This window comes from Pelobates fuscus, chromosome 5, assembly GCF_036172605.1.
Source record: "Pelobates fuscus isolate aPelFus1 chromosome 5, aPelFus1.pri, whole genome shotgun sequence".
Taxonomy (NCBI): Eukaryota; Metazoa; Chordata; class Amphibia; order Anura; family Pelobatidae; genus Pelobates; species Pelobates fuscus.
Window position 1 is genome coordinate 178098127 of NC_086321.1, and position 26985 is coordinate 178125111.

General features: G+C 44.6%; 1 protein-coding gene across 1 annotated transcript in view; it reads left to right on the forward strand.

Annotated features, from left to right (window-relative positions):
* Positions 1-2212: 2212 nt before the first annotated feature.
* The window catches only part of LOC134612677 (telomerase protein component 1-like), a 44704-nt gene continuing 19931 nt past the window's right edge, over positions 2213-26985 (forward strand). The window contains exons 1-3 of the mRNA XM_063457096.1: positions 2213-2275; positions 5011-5181; positions 9012-9196. Coding sequence (XP_063313166.1) covers positions 2213-2275; positions 5011-5181; positions 9012-9196 — 419 coding nt within the window. The remainder of the gene's footprint in view (positions 2276-5010; positions 5182-9011; positions 9197-26985) is intronic.

Sequence of the window (26985 nt, forward strand, 5' to 3'; positions counted from 1 at the left end):
ATTTTTCAGGCAGGGACGTGCTGTGCCGCCCCCTGCGTTTAGAGCAGGGTCCCCACGGACAGCATAGCACGCCCGCCCTCCTTAAAGGGACACGCTAGTGCCAGGAAAACAAATCTTTCATGGCACTGCAGGTCCCCTCTCCCTCCCACCCCCCATCCCATGTTGCTGAAGGTGAAAACCCCTTCAGAGACTTACCTGAGACCACTGCCGATGTCCCTCGGTGGTGGTTTAGGGACCACCCACCCGCCTCCTCCGCTGACGTCAGCCCGCGGGGGAGACCGATTGCGCATGCGCTGCTGCCGGCGGGATGAGACCTGCCGCACACGCGCATTAGACCTTCCCATAGGAAAGCATTGAAAATGCTTTCCTATGGGGATTTTAGCGACGCTGGAGGTCCTCACATAGCTTGAGGACGTCCTGCGACGCTATAGCACAGAAAACCTGTGCTATAGACCAGGAAGTGCCTTCTAGTGGCTGTCTAATAGACGGCCACTAGAGGAGGAGTTAACCGTAATTATTGCAGTTTATGAAAACTGCAATATTTACAGTTGCAGGGTTAAGGGTAGTGGGAGTTGGCATCCAGACCACTCCAATGGGCAGAAGTGGTCTGGAGTGTCCCTTTAAGGGGTTACAGGACAACTATAGAGCCAGGAAAACAAACACTTTTTCCTGGCACAATAGGGTCATAAGGTACCTCCCACCCTCAGGGCCCCCCTCCCGCTGGGCTGAAGGGGTTAAAACCCCTTCAGTCACTTACCTTTCTCCAGCACTGGGCTCCCTCTGCGTTGGTGAACTCTCCTCCTGCCGACGTCAGTGCCAAATGCGGCGCACGCATTCAAACCGCCCATAGGAAAGCATTACTCAATGCTTTCCTATGGACGTCAGCGTCTTCTCACTGTGATTTTTACAGTGAGAATCGCGAAGCGCCTCTATTGGCTGTCAGTGAGAGCCACTAGAGGCTGGATTAACCCACAGTGTAAAACCACAATCGAGAGCAAAACTAATAATGCAGTAGAGTTATCGGGACTCTTCAAAAGATGAAAGTGTATCATGCACAAGCCCCGTGAGCTTATCCATAAGATAGCTTTTGATCTCAGAGATGGGTTGAAACTATCGATACACCAAAGCCCTTAAAGGGATCCTATAGTGCCAGGAAACCAAACACGTTTTCCTGGCACTATAGGCTCTTGTAGAGCCCCCCTCCCTCGTGCTGAAGGGGTTGAAACCCCTTTAGCCACTTACCTTAATCCAGCACCGGGCTTTGGACCTCTCCTCCGCCTTCGACGTCAGCTCCCAAGTGGAGCTGAATGCACATGCACAGCCAGACCCGTGCGCATTCAATCCTGCCCGTTTCTCTGAAACTGTTTTCAGCTGCAGGGTTAAAACTAGAGGGACCTGGTACCCAGACCACTTCATTGAGCTGAAGTGGTCTGGGTGCCTAAAGTGGTTCTTTGACAACCTAACCTGTATAAACTAGACGAGGTTTCTTTAGTGTTTCAAAAATCCTCACTTGCAAGTGGACGAGAGGCCTACAGTGGTGCCTTTGCTAGAGTGACAGCTTAGTTTGTTTTCGTTTTTATCCCCCAGGTACATTAGTGTTCTACGCGTGCATTGTAGAAGTCTGATGTAAAACGACTTCCCTGGCTTTGACAGCCAGCCATGACGACACATACATTAGCGAGTTTTTTTTTTCTCAAATAAATAAATAACTTCATAGATTTATATACAAGTATTGCTATGCTTGTTAAATAATAATAACAAGGTAATGCATAATCTACAGCCATCAACCAGTCCAGTGTGACCATGTGTTCTTCAATAATGTGTCACTGAGCGCATTACCACACTTTATCTCTGGAGACTGTTTAATACAACGGCCACTCTGTTGCGTTTCCTTTCTCCATGACCAAGTATAGAAAACGGATTGCCACGGTGTATGATTTTGTTGGTTAATATTCTAACACCATACAGAAGAATACCTTACAATGCCAAGGTATGCGGGCAGCTTTGTAAACCATGGCTGCTCACATCAGCGCTGGACTTTAGTAAAAGATCAGCATTAGTTACTTCCTGACAGGAAGCTTTCTTTAAATACCTTTAAGTCACCTGCTCTCCCTGTAACCACGTGTTACCGCGCCTGTTTCCGGGTCATGGGGGCCACATAAAACAGCGTCTGTTTCCATGGAGACAGATAAGTCTTTAAAAAATAAAGAAAATGGGGATTGTGGTATCAAAACCAAGGGCCACAAAGAAAGATGGACAGGATGGGGCGGCCAAGGTAAAAGGGGCTTGACAGCCTGGCAAATCCTTCAGTGAAATGAACGACAGACCAATGTGTGTGCATAGAGAGAAATTACTATTTTGAGTAATGTGCAAAAGGTTAATTATCATGGGAGGAACCAGCCCCGATGGCTGAACGTTGTAGTGGAAGCAGATGAAGTGCCTACTTTAATTTTTAAAGTTATTTGATTGTCCCTCCCCCAGGTTTACTGTGCAGTTTTAGTGTATGAGACTGGGATGTCATCAAGAATTAATAAGAATCACCAGGATATCAAATCTAAACGAGAGTTTTGGGCTAGAATTTTCTATATGCAATCTTTAGTCCATGAACAGTTAGATATATGTATTTACATGTAACTATATTATACAAATATGTAATTGTAATGTGTGGAAAAATTAAATGTAGAAATCCACACCTCTTTATCCTGCAATTGGGACACTCCATCAGCTCCCTGTCAATTATCGTAATAATTTCGGTCTTGCGCCTTTTTATCTCCAGGTTGGTCAGTGCAACAAGCAGGGTGCCCCCTAAAAGCTGATTCTCACTCTGTATTTGGGTGTGCTTGAGAACACCTAGCACGTCCCATACACACCTATGCCCTATGGGATATTTGCTTGGGAGATCACAGTATATGCATCTGACCATGCTGCCAGACTGTGATCAGGGACAGCGATTAAAGATTCACCTGGATTGCTAACATTATATTCGGTAATGGTTGAGGTACCTACAATCCCCTTTATTTTCTTTGAATATAAAGTTATGTAAATTTCAAAGCTGAAATGCTTGAGGTTGTTCCCTGCCATGCTATTTACTGAAGAATGTACTACCTACACACACACACACACACACACATATATATATATATATATATATATATATATATATATATATATATAAACAAAAACAGATGTGGCAGGCTTATGCAATATATGATCATATAATGTAACTAAACCCCCATTATTTTTTGCCTAGGTGAGGTGTTTTTAAATAAAACTGTTACAATCTCTAAGAATAGAAATCATTTTCTGGTGAATAAGCAAGTGCGCTGGATTGTGTATTATATATATATATATATATATATATATATATATATATATATATATATATTATATAATTAGCTATTATTTATTATTCCCTGACTGCCCATGCCTTTAAATGCCAGCAGCTCAGGTCACCTTACTCCGGAGAGGGAAAAAGTACCTTGGAGGGTTTAGATCTTCACCTCTTCCTGGTACGGATTATTCTCCTACATGCTCCTGCAGTTTGGAGCATTTCCATGGGAACGAGATTGCTCCCATACCTCACTGTGCCAGAGCTTGCAAGAAGAGTGTACTTACCCTGCTAGAGTACATACCACAGGATACAATGTTCCCCTTCCTGACCAAAGGTAAGAAGAAAGGGGGTATAAAATCAATTTTAAAAAATAAATCTGACCCCTGCTCCCAAAACAGGTACTATCCCACCAAACACATTCCTGGCGCGCACGCACGCACGCACACACACACACACACACACACACACACACACACTACATCTATTTAAAAAAAAACTGATCTCACACATACACATTTACTAGATTTTATTCTATTTTACTATTATCTGAGGGTTATTCCCTATGTTGGGAGAGTAATTTTGAAGGCAATCTGGCACTGATTCATTGGCCACTTTATCTGACCTCTGAATCGGAGCCATTATCACTTTATTTATTTTACATTTACTAGATCACCTGTAGACACAATCTAGCTATCTGCGCACGCTACATTCCTGACACACTACATCCATTATACACACTCTGGATTCCCATTGCATAGACAAGATTCCCTGCACACACCAAGGTGCTATCTACAGCCTCTATATATACACACACACACTACAGCTCCTATGTAAACATTCAATATATATCCCCCATCATACACACACATTGCCCCCCATACACATACTAAGACTCTCTTTCACTACAGCTACTATCCACGCATACTACGCCACAAACAGAACAGCCCAACACCACAGCACAACTGAAACCAACCTATTTACACAAATCCCTACTCCACAATTACAGCACAAACAGCTGTCTACTTACAAGTAATCCCACAAGAAGCCTCCCAACACATGCACAATACATTTTCCTGGCCTTTTTGTCCTCTGGTATGCACTTGAGACACCAGAGACAAGTTACAACCAAATACAGCATGTCATTAAATTTGCTTGCTATGCTCAAAACAAACACAGGACCTTTTTTCTGTGTGAGAGCACTTCAGCAGGGCTCTGCACATAAACTACACTGGAAGAACATTTAACTAACATCCTTACTTTTGGGGGGGAAGAACGTGATTGTCATCAATGATTACACAACACGCCCCTTTCTTCCCCTTCTCTTTCCCACTGGGACACTGTGATTAAAAAAAATACCTGGGCCAGATTTGTTTTCCCCTCAGTCTGTCTCTAAGCCACATATCTTTGTGAAGGTAGCCTTCAAAAATGTAGAAAGAAAATCAAAAAATTGGCAATGCTGCCAGCACGTATTTTACTTGGCATTCCGTGAAGTTTGTATAAGCATGATCTTTCAAATCTGTTATTTTCCAGACAAGTTTTATATGTTTAATCTGTTTTATGGATATTTAGATACTTTGTTACTAGTTTTTGTGGTGTTTCCGCCCCCCCCCCCCCCCCCCCCCCCCTCAGCTCACCACTCTTAGCTATAATGTCACTTATAATGCTTAACCTTTCTTTAGCATCCAGCTTTTGATGTGAGCCAGATGTGGGATGAAATTAATAGCTTGCCTCCTGTCAAGCTGCCCGATTCCTCTCTCCCACCAGTGAACACAGGCTGGACTACTGTGAGAGTGTTTGTCTCATCCACCTTTGAAGACTTTAATTCTGAGAGAGAAGTTTTAATAAAACAGGTAACAACAGAAGTCTTTTAGAGATCCAATATGTGTCAAGCTGTTTATACACATTTACAGTGTAAGTGGTGGTAGGACAAGTGGTGTATTTTTTTTATTTGTGCTGCCCTAGGCGTGATGAATCTCGGGCACCCCCTAATTTAAATTGCCCCACCTCTTCCTGTCAAGGCCACACTTATTCCTGTTAAAGACCAACACACACTTTAACAGACACACCTTCACTGATGCATGCACTGATATACATACACTTACTGACACATACAGTTATTGGCGCACACACTCTCCGATACGCTGACATACACTCACTGAAAGACACACACTGTTTTACACAACTCTGATTGGTTTGACACACTCACTGACAGATACACACACTCACTGATTTGACACACTGACTGACAGACACACACACTTATTCACAGACACGCACTGACAGACATACACACATTCACCGACAGACTCACACACTGATACGGACACATACATTTTCCCCCAACACTCACAAATAGTTATTATTTTATATATATAATTATTATAATAACTTTTTAAATTTAAATCCACCCAGCCACCCTACCTTTTAGAGAGTTGGAGAGGATTCTTTACCTGGGGTCCTGTGGGACTGCTGTGCTGGCAATTGGGCGGGCAGGTAGGCGTGCAAAGTAGGTGGCGAGGGAGATGTGATCTTCTTGCTCTGTTCCCTTGAGTGCCGCTTAGTGCCGGAGTAATGTCATATTCTGGCTCCCGGCATCACTGCAGGGTGCAGAGCAGGAAGAGCTCACAGACCAGCGCTCCCTCACCGCCCGCCTGTAATAAAACTGTCTGCCTGCCTTGAGGAAGGCCCAAAGATGGGCAGCTCTTGCCCTCCCCCAAGATACGAGGATAGCAAGGCATTTGGGGCTGGTGTTTTTTGACAGCCCCTGGAAAGGGCCACCCAAGGCAAATACCTTGTTAGCCTTGTGGTAAATACATCTCTGGGTAGGACACAGGTGGGAAATTTGGTTGTGGAAGATTATCTTGTACAAAGTTTTCTTGGTGTGCTTTGAATTAGTGTTAGTTTTCTTTGAACAGGAATTAGTGATAGAAAACATGTAAATGTTTTTAGAACTAATTTAATATTTTGGAGTCCAACATATTGCCGAACCTAGGCTACAGTAGCTGTAGAAAAATCTCCAACTAAGGTCTTGATCAATAAGCTTTCCAAATGATTCAATATTGTCCAAATTATTTATCTACCAAATTATTTTTATTTATTTTTTAATTCTTTATTTTATTGTGCATGGCAAGAAACATACAATGGAGCAGGTAAAGCCACAACAGCAGTATCTGCCTTATCTGTCAACACATATGAACAATTGCGTGTCAAGTTAGAACATAGCACATTTTGAAATTTTATATAACGAAGTTTACTCGAGTTATAGATCAACTTGTCAGTTATAAGTGACTATACATTAGGTACACAGTGTGATTTTCCGACTGACTATGGCATATAGTTTGAGGGTTACAAGCTTATTAGAGTAAATTTCCACCAGGCATAGTGCGCCATCGGCATCTTAATGCAAGAAATAATCACCAAAGTGGCATTCACATTGAACATTAGCTTAAGCATTAACATTATCCTGAACATTAGCCTTAACTTTAGCTCTATCAGAGAGGGTGTGTGCTTGTCGATGTCTGCAGCCACCGCGACACCAGGTGGGGTTATCTAAGGTATATGTAAACTGTGTGTGCCTTAATAGTGACATATACAGGCTGGGGTCACGGCCAGCTCCGACCATTTGCATTCCCTGTGCCTGGGAATAGTCCCTGTGCGATACCTATCATGGCTACAGAGTCCCAAAGTCCTGCTGCTGAGTGCAGCAATTGAGGTCCGTTCCCATCATTTCTCCTTGTTGTTGGGTGAGTATGGGTACGGTACCTGTGATGCCCCCATACCGTGGTGCGATCTGTCGCGGTGTTGAGTTGGGTCATGGGAGTGGTGTCACTGGGTGCCCTCCAGGTGCAGGTCCTTGGTGCAGGCTTCAGGGTAGTTTATGGGTCCTGGGAGTGCCACTGCTGTGCGGGAGTGCAGGAGTATGCAGGCTTCTGTGGTGCTTGTGCGTCTTGGGGTCTTTACCAAGGATGGTTAGAGTGGAGGTCGAGAGCTTTCGTGGGATCCCCACCTTGTCGGCTCGGGCTGGGTGAGTCTTGCACGCCACTCTGGTCTCTGGAACTGCTGCACTGCCGTCGGCCATTTTAGTGTGGCCTCGTGGGAGCTGTCCGCCTTTGGCGTGTAACTGCACAAGAGAGTTGTAGGCTGTAAAAGTGCAGGCTTGCCTGGTGGGTACCGGGATAACCCCCACCGGTCCCAAGGGGGGCGGGGGGTAACGGGGCTCTTGGAGGCTTCAGCACCAGCCTAGGACCCGCTAGATTGGGAGAGCGGCCGTCCCTCCTGCTCCACGGGTCGACTAGGCCGCACCGTCCCCTCCGGTTCTTTCTACCTCGAACTCGACCCCCAGCCGCTGCCACTCGAGCCTGCCACGTTGTAGCTCCGGTATGTGTTCACCGGGTGCATTTCGGAGGCGAAATGTGGCCAGAATCCAGGCTAAAGTCGTGTCCAGGCGAGGAGCCCAAGCAAGGCACGTCTGATCGCCATGAGATTCAGGCCCCGCCCCCCTTAGCTACAAAATTTTCAACATTATTTATCTACTAAAATGTGATGGTGACTTCTATAGATAAATCATGGAATAACAGTACAGTATTGAATCAATTGGAAAAGTATTAAATCTAAGCATATGTTGTTTTGACACAAGTCACTGTATAAAAAAAGTATTATTAAAGGAACAGTCCACACACATAAAAGACTTCAGCTTTGTTGGAGTCTCCAACATATGTGACAGTTTATAAAATGCAGATATCAATAGAAACCAATATTTATGTATAGTTGGGGCAAAAATACCTCTATAGCTGTCAATCAGATTCTCAGCTCCACCCTAACGGATGTGGCAGATGCGCTATGCATCCGCCCTTCTGAGTGAGGTGTATTACATCTTATTGAGAAGCAATAAAAAGCGCAATCGCGGGCACATGTGCGCTTGCAGCTCCAGCACAGAGACTTCTCAGTGGGAAGCCACTGACTGGAGTATTCCCTGGCAAAGACTGAAAGCCTGGGCTGTGGAAAAAGAGGAGGGATTGCAAAGAAATCTGTAGATTTTTACCCAATGACGAAAAAATGCATGTTTTCATTGGCTGTATGTTGACAAAATAGTGATTTAAAAAGATGGCAATTGAGAGTTCCTTCAACTGATTCAAGTATGGTGAAGATAAATGTTCAGATAAACCTGATCCACATTTCGTTTGGCAGGCTTCTGAGCAGAATTGCGTAGCCATGATCATAGAATCACCATAACAGAGGGCCATGATTTCATATTTTTGGATAAACTTTTTTAAACTGATTTAATATTAAAATATATATTTTTTTATATATATCAAAATGATTACATATGATGCCTTTTATATTCAAATATTTTTAAAAAAATAATTGTAAAAGATTTGGCATAATGTAAAAAGCTTATCCAGATATATGGATAGCCTGTCTCCATACTTTGTGCATTTCTTTCATATGTAGTCATAAGCTTATACATTGTATGAAAAGGATAGATTGTTTCCTGACCTATCCTTTATGTTCAAATACATTTGTTATAGAGTGAAGGTTATATAAATTGTATTGTGATTATTTTTTTCTGTGTCGTTTTGATGTGTCTCAACATGATGGTTGGGGTTGGTGGCACTTAAATACAATGCCAGTTTTGTAAGTTGTCTTCTACGTAATAATGTCCCACAATGTTTTTTTTCAGGTCTTCCCAGCACTGAGAGAGTGGTGTGAGTCCCTCAGTATGTGCTTGGTTGAGTGTGACTTAAGATGGGGTATTCCTCAGGACACCCCCTCAGGCAAGATACTCAACACTTGCCTTGGTGAGCTGGACCGTTGTCACCAAGATACACGGGGAACGCCTCTTATGGTGATACTGTTGGGTCAACGGTAATTTTCCATTTATCTTTTTTTTTTATACAGTTGAAGTTATTACCGCTAATCAGTTAATGCATATGACACAGGTAATCTGTTTCCTTTCTCCTTGCCAATAACCATTCTGGGTTTATCAGAAATCACTGTTCGAATTCAATATTAACTCTCTATCGGGAACATATATCCTGTATGCATAGACATGTCATGATCTTGTGCAGGTCAGATAGGAGACTTTGGCCAGCGTTTTTATTTGAGACTTTATTTGTGTTTTTAGACATATTATGCAACTTGAGGGAAAACAGACTTTAGGCAATATGCCACAGAACAGGTTACTTGCAAATAAAGAAAGTCTGTGATCTCCAGGTAGGGTTGATACAAAGGCAGGTTGGTTTCAAAGGCAGGCTGGTAACAGAGACAGGCTGGTAACAGAGGCAGGTTTGTAACACAGGAATACTGGTAACAGAGGCAGAGCTCAAAATCATACATCAGAGTGTAGCAGGTTGGAAGGTAAGTCTGGAGCAAGTTGATATGGAGCAGAAATGAGTGTAAGTCTGGAGCAGGTTCACATGGCAAATCACCAACTTCAATGTAAAGACCCTGTTGTGAGCAGGGTGTAGCCTTATGAAGCCTTTCATTAGTCCAGGCAGGTGAGGATGATAAGGTGACTGAGGAGATTAGTGGCTAGGGAGGCCACTAGAGGCAAGAAACAAGTATTTCATGAAATAATAACAGAAGAAAATTAAACATGTTCCTGGTTTTCAGAATATGATCCTGACACATCCCTAAAAACGTATCGGAGAAATAGTTTTTCCCAGTGGCTTTAAAATTGATCACTGACAACAGTTTTTGTTGCAATGCGTGATATGTCCTATATCGCCGCCATTGCGACATTTTTTAATATTTAGCAGACAAGATAGAATAATCTGACTACTTATGTTCTAAGCGACCACACGGCTCACAAACCCTGGTTCAGAGTCCGCCCACGCTCCTCCCGCACCGACATCATCCGGTGGGGGAGACCTAATGCGCATTCGCGGCAATACACGTGCATTAGACCTCCCCATAGGAAAGCATTGAAAAATGCTTTCAATGCTTTCCTATGGGGATTTCAGCGACGCTGGAGGTCCTCACATAGCGTGAGGACGTCCAGCGACGCTATAGCACAAGGAATGTGTGCTATACACACGGAAGTGCCCTCTAGTGGCGGTCTAGTATTGTCTAGTAGACAGCCACTAGAGGAGGAGTTAACCCTGCAAGGTAAATATTGCAGTTTATGAAACTTGCAGGGTTAAGGATAGTGGGAGTTGGCACCCAGACCACTCCAATGGGCAGAAGTGGTCTGGGTGCCTGGAGTGTCACTTTTATGTTGACAAATCTTTTCTTTTGAATCTCTTACTATTGTTTGCATGCAATAGTCTTGCTGATATGCAGTGTGGTACTGCTCAATTTGTTATGTACCACCCATAAAATTAAAGAATAAAGAAAAAAAAATGTAAAAGTGATGTAAGTGGCAGATCAATGTCTCCAGCATGATGTGTGTAGTTACTCCTAAGAAATGATAAGGAATTTCTTAGATAAGGAATTATTTGAACATATTTCTTCCAACATCTGGCCCTGACAATAAATACTTCTGATAGAAATGGTTTCCTACCATTCCCCCAGAGTGTATGCAAAACTTGGCAAATATACATTTCTAATGAAGTTCTCAGGTACCTGGACATATTAGAACAATACAGCAGTGACCCAGTTATTGAAATCCAGCACATGGAAGAAAACATAATAAATGTAAAAAAAGGCAAGTGGCAAGGGAGGATAGTACAATTATTAAAATAAGAGAGATAAGAAAAGGACAATGGAAAGGAGATGAGTAATCTTATTTTATTTATATTCTTTAATACCAATCGGGGGTGGATAGAGGGCAACTTCTAGTCCTGAAATATTGATTGTTGTTTTCGGGACTATAGGTTTCCTTTAATAAATTGGTGACCACAATTTAAATTATACCATCCATTACATATTAAGTTGAGTTCTTATAGAAATGATAGATATATAAATAGGTAGCTGTCTATAAAGTGGTGTAAATTGTTATTAAAGGACTGGTGATAACAGCATTTTAAGTTACTACTCTACCAGTCATAATGGGTGAAAATCTTTCCAATTCCATTACATATTACTGAAGCAGCGGCTCCATGCTGTATGATTAGTAATATGAAACCTGATGGATCATTAGAAGCACAAGATTTGTTAGTGACTTGGTTTAAAATACACCCTGACCTCATTCTAATCTCTTGGTTTCCCTAACTAAATTATATTGTACATCACATTCAGGTCATAGTAAACATTTATTGTAATTACAGATCATTTCAGGTCAAAGGCAGACAATAAACACTATTAAGATTGGCATATGCTTGATTTTACACATGAGAATGTACCTCTTACAATTGTAGATTATGCTAGCTTTAGTGTACCTATAATCTTAATTTTATTAATGACAGGAGGCGAGTATTTGCTTAAGACTTTCTTTACTTAAGCTTCACAGCAGCACTTTTTTACTTAGTAACAAGGTAACCAATCAGAAAAAAGGGATAACAAGATATACAAGTCCCTCCCAGTGATGTCATTTCCTCTTTCTGGCTGCGAACAAATAGGAACCGGAACTGAAGGAACCAGATGCGGAATTCAGGATGTCAAACGAGAAGAGAGATGCTTGAGAGGGAAACCGGAACGTAGACTTGCGTTCTTGAAGAGTAGAGGTGAAGCTTGCGGAGGAACAGCAACTAGACTTGACCTCTTAAGGGAGTTTTACGCTGAAACGAGAGAGTAGAGTCGAAACCAAGTATTAATCCGTGAATTGGACTAGGAAATCATAACCGGTTGTTATGAAACATATGTTATAATTCGTTAGAAAAGTTAATCTATACATCATAGAAAATAATAGCTAACCCCCATGGTAGTAAGGCATAGTGTGTTCGTTCTAGTCTTAGAAACTTACCTACAGGGGCGACCCTAGGGTGGGAAAAAACGAAGGTAAAGTGGTGGGAAATACTTGCCTCCTGTCATTAATAAAATTAAGATTATAGGTACACTAAAGCTAGCATAATCTACAATTTTATAACATGACAGGAGGCTTCGTATTTGCTGTTTTAACGCTCCCCAAGGAGGGCCAAGGAAGCGTGCACAGCCGGACGAAAGTAGAAGTTGCGGAACGTCTGTTCTCGGGACCAGTCTGCAGATTGAAGAATGTCTCGAAGCGAGGCTCCCGCGTTGAATGCCCCCGATGCCGCCGCCCCTCTGATGGAGTGGGCTCCGAAGGAGGCTTCAATCCCGGCTAGGGAGAGCAACCACCTAACCCATCGGGCAAGAGTTGTGGATGACACTGGATTATGTGGCTGGACATATGAGACCAATAGTTGGCTGGAAGACGTAGGACGAAGCGAGGAGGTGAGTAATAAATAACGAGAAAGAAGAGACACTACACACAGTTTTGGGTGGTTAGGAAAGTAAGGGTAAAATATAGAAGAGGAGTTCGATTTTGTCCGTCTGGACACGGAGAAGGTGACACCTTCTGGGGAAAAATTGATAGCGTCATGGTCAAATGCTCGAACATCCGATACTCGTCGGAAGGAGACTAAGCAAAGCAATATGGTGAATTTAGCGGAGAGTTGACGGATGGATAGATCTTCGTTGTCCGGCCAAGTCTCAAGGAAACGAATCATGACATTAACGTCCCACAGATGGGAGTATTTCGGTTTAGGGGGGTGAGCTAGTTTGATGCCCCGCAATAGTCTACAAACCAGCTGGTCCTGGCCCACTGGAACTCCGTCTAGAGGAACATGGGCTGCCGAGATGGCTGAGCCAGAAACGTTGATGGATCTGTAGGAACGGCCTAGATCGAATAGATGAGAGGAAATTCAAAATGGACTGTCTAGGGGCCGTAAGGGGATCGGTATTCCGTTCCAGGCACCAATTGCACCAAGTGTTCCAGGAAGAAAGATAGCATCTTTTAGTTCCAGGGGCCCACGAATCCCAGAGGAGTTCCTTAGATCTCTGTGATAGTTCTCCGAAGTGCCAGGTACCCCTGAAAGAGTCCAGGCTACAAGGTGGAGGTGGCCTTGCGTTATCATTGGATGAGGGTTCCCTTGAGGGTCTTCTAGGAGATTTGGCCATGGAGGCAGAAGGAGGGGATCTTGGCAGGAGAGGGCCAGAAGATCCGGAAACCATGCTTGGCCCCGCCAGAGCGGTGTGAGTAGTACAAGTGTGATCTGTTGTCTGCGAATCTGGAGGAGGATTCTGGGAATCATTGCAAATGGAGGAAAAGCATAGGAAAAAATATATAAATAAATAAAGATGAGTTTTAGGAAAGTAAGGTAAATGAGTAAGCTCAAAAGTATAAGTATAAGTAGAATATGTAAATATATAACAGAAAAATATGAATAAAGCAGATGACAGATAAAATAATAGATAAACCACAGAAACCCACAGAAGAAGGAGACAGTGGCACTCTGACCTGTACTGGTGTGAAGCAGCAAAGAAAAAGAGGAAATGACATCACTGGGAGGGACTTATATATCTTGTTATCCCTTTTTTTCTGATTGGTTACCTTGTTACTAAATAAAAAAGTGCTGCTGTGAAGCTTAAGTAAAGAAAGTCTTAAGCAAATACGAAGCCTCCTGTCATGTTATAAAATTCCACATTGCCACATGTAAGCCCCCAAACGAAGCAGGTTTGTAGCATAGCAGTGCATAGACCCATAGCTTACACACTGACATAAAGGTATAAGCTATTTTTGTTAGCAATTAACAGAGTAGAACATTATGTGCTTTATGTGATGCCTTATAAATTCAGTACATTTTCTAGTGATATATCTTCTATAATCCATATGAAAATGTTTCTTGTTGCTTACTCAAACATCAAGCAGAGTAATGGCAATTAGACTACTGTGGATTAAATTCTCACTTTTACCCATCTGCTATTCAGATACTTATTCAAATGGGTGTAGTAATATTAGTACACAGGGCCGGACTGGGAGAAAAATTTGTCCCGGCAATTTTTTTAGCACAGCGGCCCACTAAGAAGGGGCGGGGCAGAGAGGGTGTGTTTCGTCATCACCAATGACAAACACGCCCCCTCTCAAAGTGAGCATTGGGTCAATGCTCTTCCAGGGCAGAGCTCTGCTAAAGAGCTCTAGCATGAGAAAAAAAAACTGTATTTGTTCTGCACAGTGCAAAATAACATGCTTGCACTGTGTTTCCTTGCAACTTGTCTCTGGTGTCTCTATAAATCGATACCAGGAGACAAAAGGGCCAGGAAACAGTATTGTGCATGTGTTTGGAGCCTGCTTGTTGGATTGTGTGTGTGTAGAGTGAGCTGATTGTGGTGTGGTATTGTGTAATAAGGATGTAGTAAGTGTGTGCACTAGTGTGTGTGTGTATATATATATATATATATATATATATATATATATATATAAAATATAAATATGTTTAAGTATTGTGTGTGTGTTTGGTGCAGTGTGTTGGGGTGCAGTGTGATGGATGCTGTGTTTGAGGGGTGCTGTGTGTGATGTGTGTGAGGATGCTGTGTATGTGTGTGAGGATGTTGTGTGTGATGTGTTTAAGGGTGCTGTGCGTGTGATTTGTGTGTGAGGGTGCTGTGTTTAAGGATGCAGTGTGTGTGATTTGTGAGGGTGCTGTGTGTGAGGGTGATGTGTGTGAGAGTACTGTGTGTGAGAGTACTGAGTGTGATGTGTGTGAGTGTGATGTGTGTTATCTGTGAGGGTGCTGAGTGTGGTGTCTGTGAGGGTGCTGAGTGTGATGTGTGTGAGAGCGCTGAGTGTGATGTGTGTGAGAGCGCTGAGTGTGATGTGTGTGAGAGCGCTGAGTGTGATGTGTGTGAGAGCGCTGAGTGTGATGTGTGTGAGAGCGCTGAGTGTGATGTGTGTGAGAGCGCTGAGTGTGATGTGTGTGAGAGCGCTGAGTGTGATGTGTGTGAGAGAGTGCTGAGTGTGCTGTGGGTGAATGTTAAAAGGGATTGTGTGTTGGGGGATAAAAAACAAAAAACAACAACTAATAAGCAGGCATTAAATCCCCCCCCCCCCTTCTTACCTTTAGCCTGGGAGGGGGGGGAGGGTCCGGCCAAGTGGTACCTGGGAGGGGGGACCGGCACTCTGACACCATCCCTGGTGGTCCAGTGGGTGAGTGAACTAGTTCACTCTCGCGAAATCCGATCGTTGCCATGGCAATGCTCCGGATCTCGCAAGAGGAACCCGGCGGAGCTGCAAGATAGAGTTCCGCCGGGTCCTCTCCCTCCCTCCCTCCCCAACCGCAGATCTATGAAAGTGGGCCGGTGAGGGAGATCTTTGATCTCCCCGCCTGCCCTCCTTGGAATACAGCAGGGCCGGCGCTCGGATAGTGCCGGCCCTGCATAGACCGGCAGGGGAGATCCTGGGACCTCCCCTGCCGGCCTCGGCCCATGGCCACTGCGGCCCACCGGGCATTTCCCCGGTGTGCCCGATGGCCAGTCCAGGCCTGTTGGTACATGTATGCTATAAGTGCAGTCCCTCTGTTTGTCAAACCTTTTGAATGTGGCTTGACCAAACACAATTTCCACAGCAGTCAAAAAGGCCCACTCCTACAGTATTATGCATTCAAAATAATTGTACAGATTCATTGCAAACATTCTTGTGTTGCCATGTTTCTGTTAACCCTTTTCTATATTTGTGTGGTGTCCAGGTGTGTGAATACAGATGAATTGTATGTAATGTGTGAGAGAGAATGCAGTCATGTGGGGGGCGGAGCCAAGCCAGCAAGCTGACAAGTCGTGCTTTACATGTGCTCCTGCTGTATGGGCCACACACTCAACGACTACTCTGGCTACAGTGCTGGAAACCCCACGTAATGCAACTACATGGATGGGGGAAGCCTGTAGGTACCCGTGGATACCAAAATCGACGCCCGGAACAACCGGGAACAGCTGCTGCATTTCGAGGCCTAAAGGAGGCAGCGGAGGGGAGGGACGCCCGCTTTCCCCGTACTGCCGCTAACCATAAGTGAGCAAACACACTTCCCCCCCCCCCCTACCTATGGACCGGTGGGGGTTATCCCGGTCCCCACTTGGGCAACAGCAACCACAGGCTCAGTGCACCATCAGGGAGCTCTGTGTAGCCGCACCGAAATCACGAGCCACAATCAAAATGGCCGACGCATCAGGGAAACAGCCTGAGACGAACTGGGAAGCCAAGTTTCTTGCCGACTTTGATAGAATTTGCATGGAATTCTGGCAGCGGATTTAATCCCGAGCATTGCAAGCACAGCCACCTGCAACCCATGACATAAAGCCCACGATGGAAGACCCCATACATACCAGCCGTCCAACATCTCCCACTACTCAAGGTGACTACGTTGTTCCTGTGACCGCACAATCTTCTTCCGAGCTGGGGGCTCACATGGAGGTAACTCTCCAACACCACCCATACACCCAGGGAGGCTGCCGAGACCCGGTGGAACCTTGGGCCCACGACCCTGATGATGGGGTCAATGGACATGTGGTCAGGGCTCCCACTAAGGCCCCGGGCCGAAGATACACGGCACTCAAGCGACAGGAACCCAAGAGGTGCAAGGGAAGAATCGCAGCACGGAGGGTCAGCCGCCCGGATGGTCAGAGCAGGCATGCAAGAGAAGCAGGACAGACCCCAAATCATATGTGGGATCGAGGAGGTTTCCCCCCACAACCCGATGGACTAGCTCCAATATATTATAGCACCATCACACCCTGTGGTGTAGGCTGAACATTCTTGTGGACTATTGCAATGCTCATTACCCTGGTTTATGGCAAGTAATTGAAATGTCACACTGACACTCCTAGAGGGTTTTAGGGCATCGCTATAAATTGATACATATACACACCTTAGTCTTGAAAGAGGAATAATTGTCTTTACTCAGATTACCCTGACTACTACTGTTATATTGCCATTTAGAACGTGGGCTGTGGACCAACTGGGCCTAGCGAACTTGCTTACACACCTAGTGGCACTCTCAACAGAGCAACACGTGGGCAGTTGAGCCATAGCGTATTTACACATGGCATATGTGATTGGTTGACATGTTAGACCTACCTACCCCATAATCTACCTGGTCCCCTGGACAGTTAATCCTCCGATACCTAAGGGCTGGGCACACCACATAGCCAGCTACACTAACCTGTACAGTACTCTGACAGGGGCCTAGCTTGTTATCTCTAACATAATGTCAGACTCTGTAGAACTAGCAAAACTTAAGACATGCCGTACTCGGTGAAATGTTCTCTTAATCTCAGGGGCAGAACACCCACCACATATGCGACCCCAGGCTCAATTGCCCTTACTAACTGTAACCAAGCTGTATCTACCTGTTTAAAAATGTATATTAACACTCAGTTGAAACTTGTAAAATAGAGGCTGTTATTCGCAGGAGTTCCAGCAGTGACCTTGCTATCTTTATGTTTTACACACCATGTGATTTATGTGCACTAACTCCTTGCTTTACTTTCGGTATTGTTTTACTATATGCCTCAATAAAAACAAAGATTGACAACAAAAAAAAGAATGCAGCAATACTTGTGTATGCTATTTGCTTTGACATGTCGGACCAACCTGTGTAACATTTTCATGTCTCTAACTTAAAATGCAGGCTTGACAGCGGGTGCCGGGCCTTGGTGGCCTAACTCCTATGCTTAATCATTTTCCTTATCTACCTAGCATGTAATACAATTGTATATTCTCATTTATACTATTTGCATAGTCAGCCAGTATAGCCCGATCCTTATAATCTGTTGTTTTATCTTTCCACTGACTATCTCTCCTATTATTATAAAAGTAAAATTGTACAGCTAAAAGATAACCTATAGAATCTAGATAGATTAGAATACCCTAAGAACCTACGTTATGATCTAACTCAATAATAGCGATACCAAACATGTACCTACTCTTGTCTTTGTAACTTTCAAAAAATTGTGCATGTTTTCTCACTGCCTTACTGCTTACAAGCTGTGTATTTTGTCTCCTGTCACAAGCTGTTGGGGCGTGACAAGCTATGTGTAATTATCCGCACTTCAAAAATAAAGAATTTAAAAAAAAAAAAAAGAATGCAGTCATGTGTTCTGTAAGTGTGTGCAACTCTGCATTTTCATCCTTCCTGGACTTCACATCTCTCACCAACTCCTGAATTTCATTCTAACCCCACTCCTTCTTGTATCTCCATCCCTGTCAGGATTGGATAATGATCCCCACATGCAAACCTAAACTTAGTTGCAAGTATAAAGGAATGCTTGTATTACCAGTCCTTCGTATGAACACTTATATAGTAAAGCAATGTGCTTATAGAACACAAGAATAGTATTAGACAGAAAGGCAACAATGCCATAAGGAAAGCCAAGGTCCTGACATACAGAATACAGAGTAGTCAAGAGAAATGCCAAAAGTTAAAACATGAAAAGCCATTACAGAACACTGAAACTCGCACTCGTGGACAATAGACTATGACAGGATGTGGATGCCTCAATCCTATAGGCCAGAATCACTAGAGCAACCCCAAAAATGTGTGTGACCGCAGAAAATGTATGAAGTACAATGTGTGAAGGTAAAAACAGCAATGATACATGCAAACATTTTTAGATACAAGTAAAATAGAGAAACAAATGAGAAAAAAAAGGAAAACCACAATCGAGAGCAAAACTAATTATGCAGTAGAGTTATCAGGACTTTTCAAATGATGGGAGTGTATCATGCACAAGCCCTGTGAGCTTATCCATAAGATAGCTTTTGATCTCAGAGATGGGTTGAAACTATCGAGACACCAAAACCCTTAGAGGGATCCTATAGTGCCAGGAAAATAAACCCGTTTTCCTGGCACTATAGGCTTTTGGAGAGCCCCCCTCCCTCGGCACTGAAGGGGTAGAAACCCCTGCAGCCACTTACCTTAATCCAGCGCCAGGCTCTGAACCTCTCCTCCCCCTCCGATGTCAGCTCCCGAGTGGAGCAGAATGCACATGTGCAGCTAGAAGCGTGCACATTCAATCCTGCCAGTTTCTCTGAAACTGCTGTGTTTTCAGCTGCAGGGTTAAAACTAGGAAGACCTGGCACCCAGACCACTTAATTGAGCTGAAGTGATCTGGGTGCCTATAGTGGTCCTTTAAGGCCACTAAGTTTATTCTGTTAAAAAGCCTTTGGGGGACTGTCATGCCAAGGGTGCATAATTCATTGTTGCACTATGAAATATTGCCATTTAATGTAATTTGTGAAGTGCATAGATGAACTGGCTGCTTGGTAGAGGTAATATTGTCAATTCCAAAAGGGGTCATTAAATTGTATAGAAATGTGAAAGGGGGCAGATGGTTTACAACGTGGATTGATACTTTGATTAATTAAAAGCACTGCAAGGTGTGACATTCTACACTTGATATGCCTGGATGCCTAGTTCCAATGTAAACTAACTGACTTCAATCATATGACCTGTACCTCTTAATTGATGAGTTAATTTCTTTGATATGTTAATGATCATTAGCCTTCAAGAAAACCTTTGAGTTCCCGTATCATAAACAAAATAAACATTAATACTTACCCACAGAATAATAATTAAGCCTCATTTTTTTAAATTTAGAATGGGACAAGCACAATTTTCTAATCAAGCCTAAACATGAGTTACGTAACTTACGCCGCTGGGCAGGATTGTGATGTCCGCTATATTGGGTCACAAGTAAGAAGTGTGACATAACTATGGAATGGAAAAATGGTTACACGTTAATAGATGCAATTATTATTTCTGTGGCAAGTACAAAAGTGGAAATAGAATAAAAAGTTTCTATTTGGATTGTTGTTTGTCTGGAACACAAAGGGGTGGTCACTTATTGTCTCCACCTTTTGGGCGACGCTTGGTAATCCACAGGGTATATAATCTAAGGATACTGAAGTGTGTATTGTACTTGCTGGGGCCAAAATCTAATTTTTAGTGAGACACCATCTTCCTTGCTAGAGATTCCCCGGGCAGAAGTTTTATTTTGAAAACCTGAGTAAGTGATTAGGACTTCTGTTATTTTTTTTATTTTTTTTATTTGTATTTTATTAGAGTTTTACAGCTCAGAAAACATGCATCTGAATCACAGTATATTAAATATACATAGCATTTTGTTAACAGGCATATCAGTTATTCACTGTGATACTGTCGTTATGGAAGTTGAAAAGATATATAGCCATCTACTGGTGAAATAAAGATATGTAAACAGTAATAAACATTGATAAACATGCTAACTACATAGTAAAAAAGCATTGTGTGACTCTTGGTGTATCCATGTAGTGCATGCTCGTGGGTTGGCATATTTTGAGGTGTTTTATATCTGGTCCCCTCTCCAATGTGCTAGTGTAGAGTGTGGACTATGTTGGTGCTTGCGTGTTCCTGGAGGCATCAGGTAGGGTTTTGGTTTTTTTGGCTGTGCTAGTGTTAGTTGACAAGATATATAGCCATCTACTGGTGAAATAAACATGTGTAAACAGTAATAAACATTGATAAACATGCTAACTACATAGTAAACAAGCATTGTGTGTCTCTTGGTGTATCCATGTAGTGCATGCTCGTGGGGTAGCATATTTTGAGGTGTTTTATATCTGGTCTCCTCTCCGAGTGGTATTTAGGGGGAGGAGGTGACTAGCGTTTAGGTGCTAGTGTAGAGTGTGGACTATGTTAGTGATTGCGTGTTCCTGGAGGTATCAGGTAGGGTTTTGTATTTTTTGGCTGTGCTAGTGTTAGTCCACTTCTTTGCATCTGCTTCGTCCTAGTATATCCACATTTATTCTGATTAGTGGGTAGATTTAGTCGCTGGTGGATTAGTACTCGATCATCCGCCGAGTTTAGAGTAAGTGTCCTCCTTCTGGACCTGCAGTGAGCTGTCAGTTCCCCCTCTGTAGCGGATCGTTACCTCTTTGAGCTGTTTAGCTATCGGTGCAAGTTATCTCCACATCAGCAGTACCACAAAAGGAATATCTCCATCGATAGCCACAGTAGTTCCCTTGAACATGACAGTATCGCGGTTCGCACTGCCTCGTGCCTAGTCACGACTATAGTACTGTACCTGGGTCTTTACTGCCTTGGATGCCTATGGTGGCCTATTGTGGCCAACATATCTGACAGTATGTCATCCCCGCTGACGCATTCCGGGATGCGTTGGAGGTGGACATTCCTCTTCCTGTGCCTCACTTTTAGCACGGTTCTGGTTAGTTTGTGGACCTGTTTGTGAGGTCTTGTAACTGATCTTGGGTGGATTATAGGTTGCGATCCCTTGCACCTTCTCTGTCCTCCACCTCAGTGATTCTTGTCTGGAGGGCCCCCATCTCCTTCCAAGATTCTTTGAGGTCTGCTTTCCAAACCTCTCTCATTTCTTGCAGGAGATCCCTGATGTCTCTCTTGGTCACCGTAGATTAGTCTTCCTCTGACGGAGTCCCGGTAGTGGGCCCCCGCGGGTGGTGAGATGGGGCTCTCTCTGTCATCTTGAGAGTCCTCCGAAGCCTCTTCCTCGCTGTGCTCCTCTGGCGCCATCTTGGTTTGGGCCGGCTGTATAGGCCTTTTGAACAAGAGCCTGATGTCGACTTGTTTGGATGTCTCTGGCAGGCTGAATTTTTTATGCTTTCGCCCCATTACTGTCTCTGGTGTGAAAGCGTGTTTTTGGTCGCTGATATGGAGTCGGGTTACCCTCTTTGGCTTTGTTTTTTCTCGCTTCGGTACAGAGCTCCATATTTACACGTCTGGCTCATTAGCTGGTCGTCCACGCCCCCGACTTCTGTTATTTTATCCCATTTGTTTTTATCTGGGTGTAAATAATTTATCATCTATTTTTTTATATGCACTGTGACTATTTTTTGCTCATAATAAATATTCCTTTATTAAGTTATGCCTTTGTCTGGTTAAGAATCACGTTACCTGAAGAGACTAGTGTTTTGCAATTGCTTAAATATTGTGCAAAGTTGTATTTGTTGGGTTTTTATTATTAAGTTGCCTGGGGGACCAAGGCACCCCATTTATAAATTGTCTTGGTGGTGGCAGCGTTAAAATAGTAATATTTATATTATTATGGTTAAGTGAGGGTGGTGTTAAGGGGGATTTTTATAATTATTTCCGGTCTAGTGCAGACAAATAGTGAACTTTAACCCTTTCACCACCACAGCTACGTCACGCACACTCTTGAAGTAGGGTGCGTTCGTGACAGGGACCATCAATGGGCTTAGATAGTAGGAAGGACCAAGGGTTCAGGTCAAAGTTCTATGTAACACTTGGCACAGTAGATGCTTGATGCTATGTCAAAAAGTGACCACCATTGGACAAGTCCACCATATGTATAAGAATGTTCCCTTGGATCCATAGGACTGCCATACATAAATAAATTGACATTCTTTTCAAATAGTTTTTTTAATACATTTTGATAAAACATAACAATATAGTTTTTTTTAAAACAAACAAGTAATGAATATCGTACAATTAAGAAAAGGAAAAATAAAAATGAAATAAAATAAAAAATAAAATTAACATTTTACCCATGCAAAACATGGGGTGGTGTACCACCTAATTAACATTTTTTTTTTTTTTTTTTAATTCTTTATTTTTGTTCGTGCATAAGATTAACATGTGAATTTACACTGCCACAATAGCTGGTGCATTCAAGTTTGCAAACACGCATTATTACATGGCATTATTGACATTGCACTTTTTCTAGTAGTTATATAAACAGGATAAAACATTAATGATGTACATAGCTTAGAGAGATTGAGAAACATAACATATAAAAACAACGCTTTTGTTTCCACGTAGTAGGTCAATATGCTGTGTCAGATGCTAGGCTGAAACATGTAAAGTTGTTCTGATTGTAGATTAAGCAGACATGTTACACATTACGACAATACATATGAAGCGGTCACTGTGGATCACCTAAACTTGTGTGACTATATGAGAACGTTGAAACTTAGATTAAAGAAAACATCAAGTCGATTAAGACAATTAGCTAACAGGCTTATTCATGTGTGTGAGTAGCTTGGCAGGGTATGTTGCATTTATCTATGAGCACACAGTGAGACACCATTTCACCTAAGAGCTGTGTGTGTGTGCCGTGGTATTCCACATATGGGTGCTTTCTAAAGTAAAGTAGAGCAATATAGGTAGCATTATGCTGTATACTTTAGGACACGCTGAATGAGTTGTGGGTGTATACTTGCCAGTACTGTATATGCTGTACATATGCATCACATGAGAAAATAAAAGGTGGTGAGAGACAGGATAGCGTTCATTTTCCAGGTGGATTGAGTGCCATATCCCCTGTTTTACAGTGGGTAAGGTGGATGGCCATTAAGTCCATGCGGTGAGGACAGGTTAACCAATTCCCGACCGGAGGTGCACAGAGTCTTGTTTCCAAGCTGAGCATTGCAGGCTGTCCCGATTTATTGTGGGTCTGCAGGTAGGGACTGTCGCTGGAGGGGTACTCCCTGGTACTGCTGTTGAGGTGAGCTCTCTGGCTTGTACTTGGTGCTTTTGTGGCTTCACTGCAGGACGTGCGTGTAAAGTCTCAGCTGTAAGTGCGCTGTACTTGGCGGTAAAGTTAACTGTCGCTGGTGGGCAGGGGCGGGCTGGGCCGGGGGGCAGGGAGGCAATTGCCCCCCAGGCCGCCCGAAATTCTTTTAGGACCGGCCGCGGTGGGCCGGCCCTTTAAATGCTGCAGCCGCCTGAGCAGAGCGCTCAGACGGCTGCAGCAGCTTCTCCCCTCCCTCCCCTCCCCTGTAGCGTGGCCGAGCTGCTTTCCGGTCCGTGGTCCCGGCCGGAGTGATGGGAAGGTGAACACTGAGTGTGCACTTCCTGTCAGTCCGGCCGGTTACAGGAAACAGAAACTCCTGTTCCGCGCGGAGTTTCTGTTTCCTGTATCCGGCCGGACTGACAGGAAGTGCACACTGAGCGTGCACCTTCCCATCACTCCGGCTGGGACCACGGACCGGAAAGCAGCTCGGCCACGCTACAGGGGAGGGGGTAAGAAGAGGGGAGGGAGGGGGTGAATAAGAAGAGGGGAGAGGGTGGGGGGAATAAGAAGAGGGGAGAGGGTGGGGGGGAATAAGAAGAGGGGAGAGGGTGGGGGGGAATAAGAAGAGGGGAGAGGGTGGGGGGGAATAAGAAGAGGGGAGAGGGTGGGGGGGAATAAGAAGAGGGGAGAGGGTGGGGGGGAATAAGAAGAGGGGAGAGGGTGGGGGGGAATAAGAAGAGGGGAGAGGGTGGGGGGGAATAAGAAGAGGGGAGAGGGTGGGGGGGAATAAGAAGAGGGGAGAGGGTGGGGGGAATAAGAAGAGGGGAGAGGGTGGGGGGGAATAAGAAGAGGGGAGAGGGTGGGGGGGAATAAGAAGAGGGGAGAGGGTGGGGGGGAATAAGAAGAGGGGAGAGGGTGGGGGGGAATAAGAAGAGGGGAGAGGGTGGGGGGGAATAAGAAGAGGGGAGAGGGTGGGGGGGATAAGAAGAGGGGAGAGGGTGGGGGGGATAAGAAGAGGGGAGAGGGTGGGGGGGGGGATAAGAAGAGGGGAGAGGATAAGAAGAGGGGGGTTAAGAAGAGGGGAGAGGGGGGGATACGAATGGGGGGGAATAAGAAGAGGGGAAGGGGGGAATAAGAAGAGGGAGGGGAGGGGAGGGGAATAAGAAGAGGGGAGGGGGGAATAAGAAGAGGGGAGGGGGGGTGAGGGGAGGGGGGGTAATAAGAGGGGAGGGGGGTAATAAGAGGGGAGAGGGGGGGAATAAGAAGAGGGGAGGGGGGAATAAGAAGAGGGGAGAGGGGGGAATAAGAAGAGGGGAGAGGGGGGGGAATAAGAAGAGGGGAGAGGGGGGGGAATAAGAAGAGGGGAGAGGGGGGGGAATAAGAAGAGGGGAGAGGGGGGGAATAAGAAGAGGGGAGAGGGGGGAATAAGAAGAGGGGAGAGGGGGGAATAAGAAGAGGGGAGGGGGGAATAAGAAGAGGGGGGAGTAAGAGGGGAGGGGGGAGTAAGAGGGGAGGGGGGAGTAAGAGGAGGGGAGGGGGAGAGTAAGAGGAGGGGAAAGTAAGGAGAGGGAAGTAAGGAGAGGGAGAGGGAAGTAAGGAGAGGGAGAGGGAAGTAAGGAGAGGGAAGTAAGGAGAGGGAGGGGGGAGTAAGAAGAGGGGAGAAGAAGAGAGGGAGGGGGGAGTAAGAGGGGAGGGGGTAAGAAGAGAGGGAGGGGGGAGTAAGAAGAAGAGAGGGAGGGGGGTAAGAAGAGAGGGAGGGGGAGTAGGGAGAGGGGGAGGGGGGAGTAAGGAGAGGGGGCAGTAAGAAGGAGGGGAGATAAGAAAAAGGGGGGAAGAAGAGGGGGAGGGGGAATAAGAAGAGGGGGAGGGGGGAGTAAGAAGGAGGGGAGATACGAAAAAGAAGGAGGGGAGATACGAAAAAGAGGGGGGTAAGAAGAAGAAGGGGAAGTAAGAAGAAGAGGGGGAGGGGGAGTAAGAAGAAGAGAGGGGGAGTAAGAAGAGAGGGAGGGGGAGTAGGGAGAGGGGGAGGGGGGGGAGTAAGAAGGAGGGGAGATAAGAAAAAGGGGGGAAGAAGAGGGGGAGGGGGTATAAGAAGAGGGGGAGGGGGAGTAAGAAGGAGGGGAGATAAGAAAAAGAAGGGGGGGAGTAAGAAGAGGGGGGAGTAAGAAGGAGGGGAGATAAGAAAAAGAGGGGGGAAGGGGGGAGTAAGAAGGAGGGGAGATAAGAAGAAGAAGAAGGGGGAGTAAGAAGAAGAGGGGGGTAAGAAGAAGGGGGTAAGAAGAAGGGGGGGTGTAAGAAGAAGAAGTAGGAGGGTTAAGAAGCTCGAAGGGACAGCTCTATAGGACAGGGGGCAAGACAAGGGAGCTCTTTCACACTATGCGCACACACACACACAATGCATCCCTATACATACACAGAAACACACAATGCATCCCTATACATACACAGAAACCCAACATGCTTCCCTTACACACAGAGAAACACACAATGCATCCATTACACACACACACACACACACACACACACAATGCAACCCCACACAAAGACAATGCATCCTTTGCACACATACACAGAAACAGACAATGCAAACACACACACACTGCTTTTCTTACATACACACAGAAACACAATGCATCTCTTACACTCAATGCACACACATACAGACACACACCTTGCATCCCTTATGCATACAAACACAGATTCACACAATGCATCCCTTACACATCCCTTACACACAACCAGAAACACATAATACATCCCTTATACACAAATACACACTGCTTCCACTACACACAAACACACTGCATCACCTGCACAAACTGGTATCCCTATAAACTACATACCATAAGCACACATATTAGATCCTCTACAATAACTCATAACACACCCCCTACACACTCCACTCCCTGTGAGCGAACTCATGGGTGGGTGGAACATATAAGTGGACTTATGAGTGGGCCTTATGGGCATACTCACCGTCAGGCCCTGGGGCCCAGACCTTGAGCTGTGTAAGAGGCCCCCCAAAAATGGAGCTGCTTCTAATTCTCCCAGAACATTGAATTTTGTGACCACAGTTGCAAACAGCCTCCAGAGATCCTGTTCTACACCAGACCAGTGGAGCCAAACTGCAGCTCATCATCATCCTCATCTAATTGTAAGTAGGCAATCTAGTATATTATTAGTGACACTAATCTATAATTTACCTCACATTAAAGGGACACTATAGCTTAATGAAGTGGTTGTGGTGTCTAAAGCTGGTCCCTGCAGGCTTTTTAATGTAA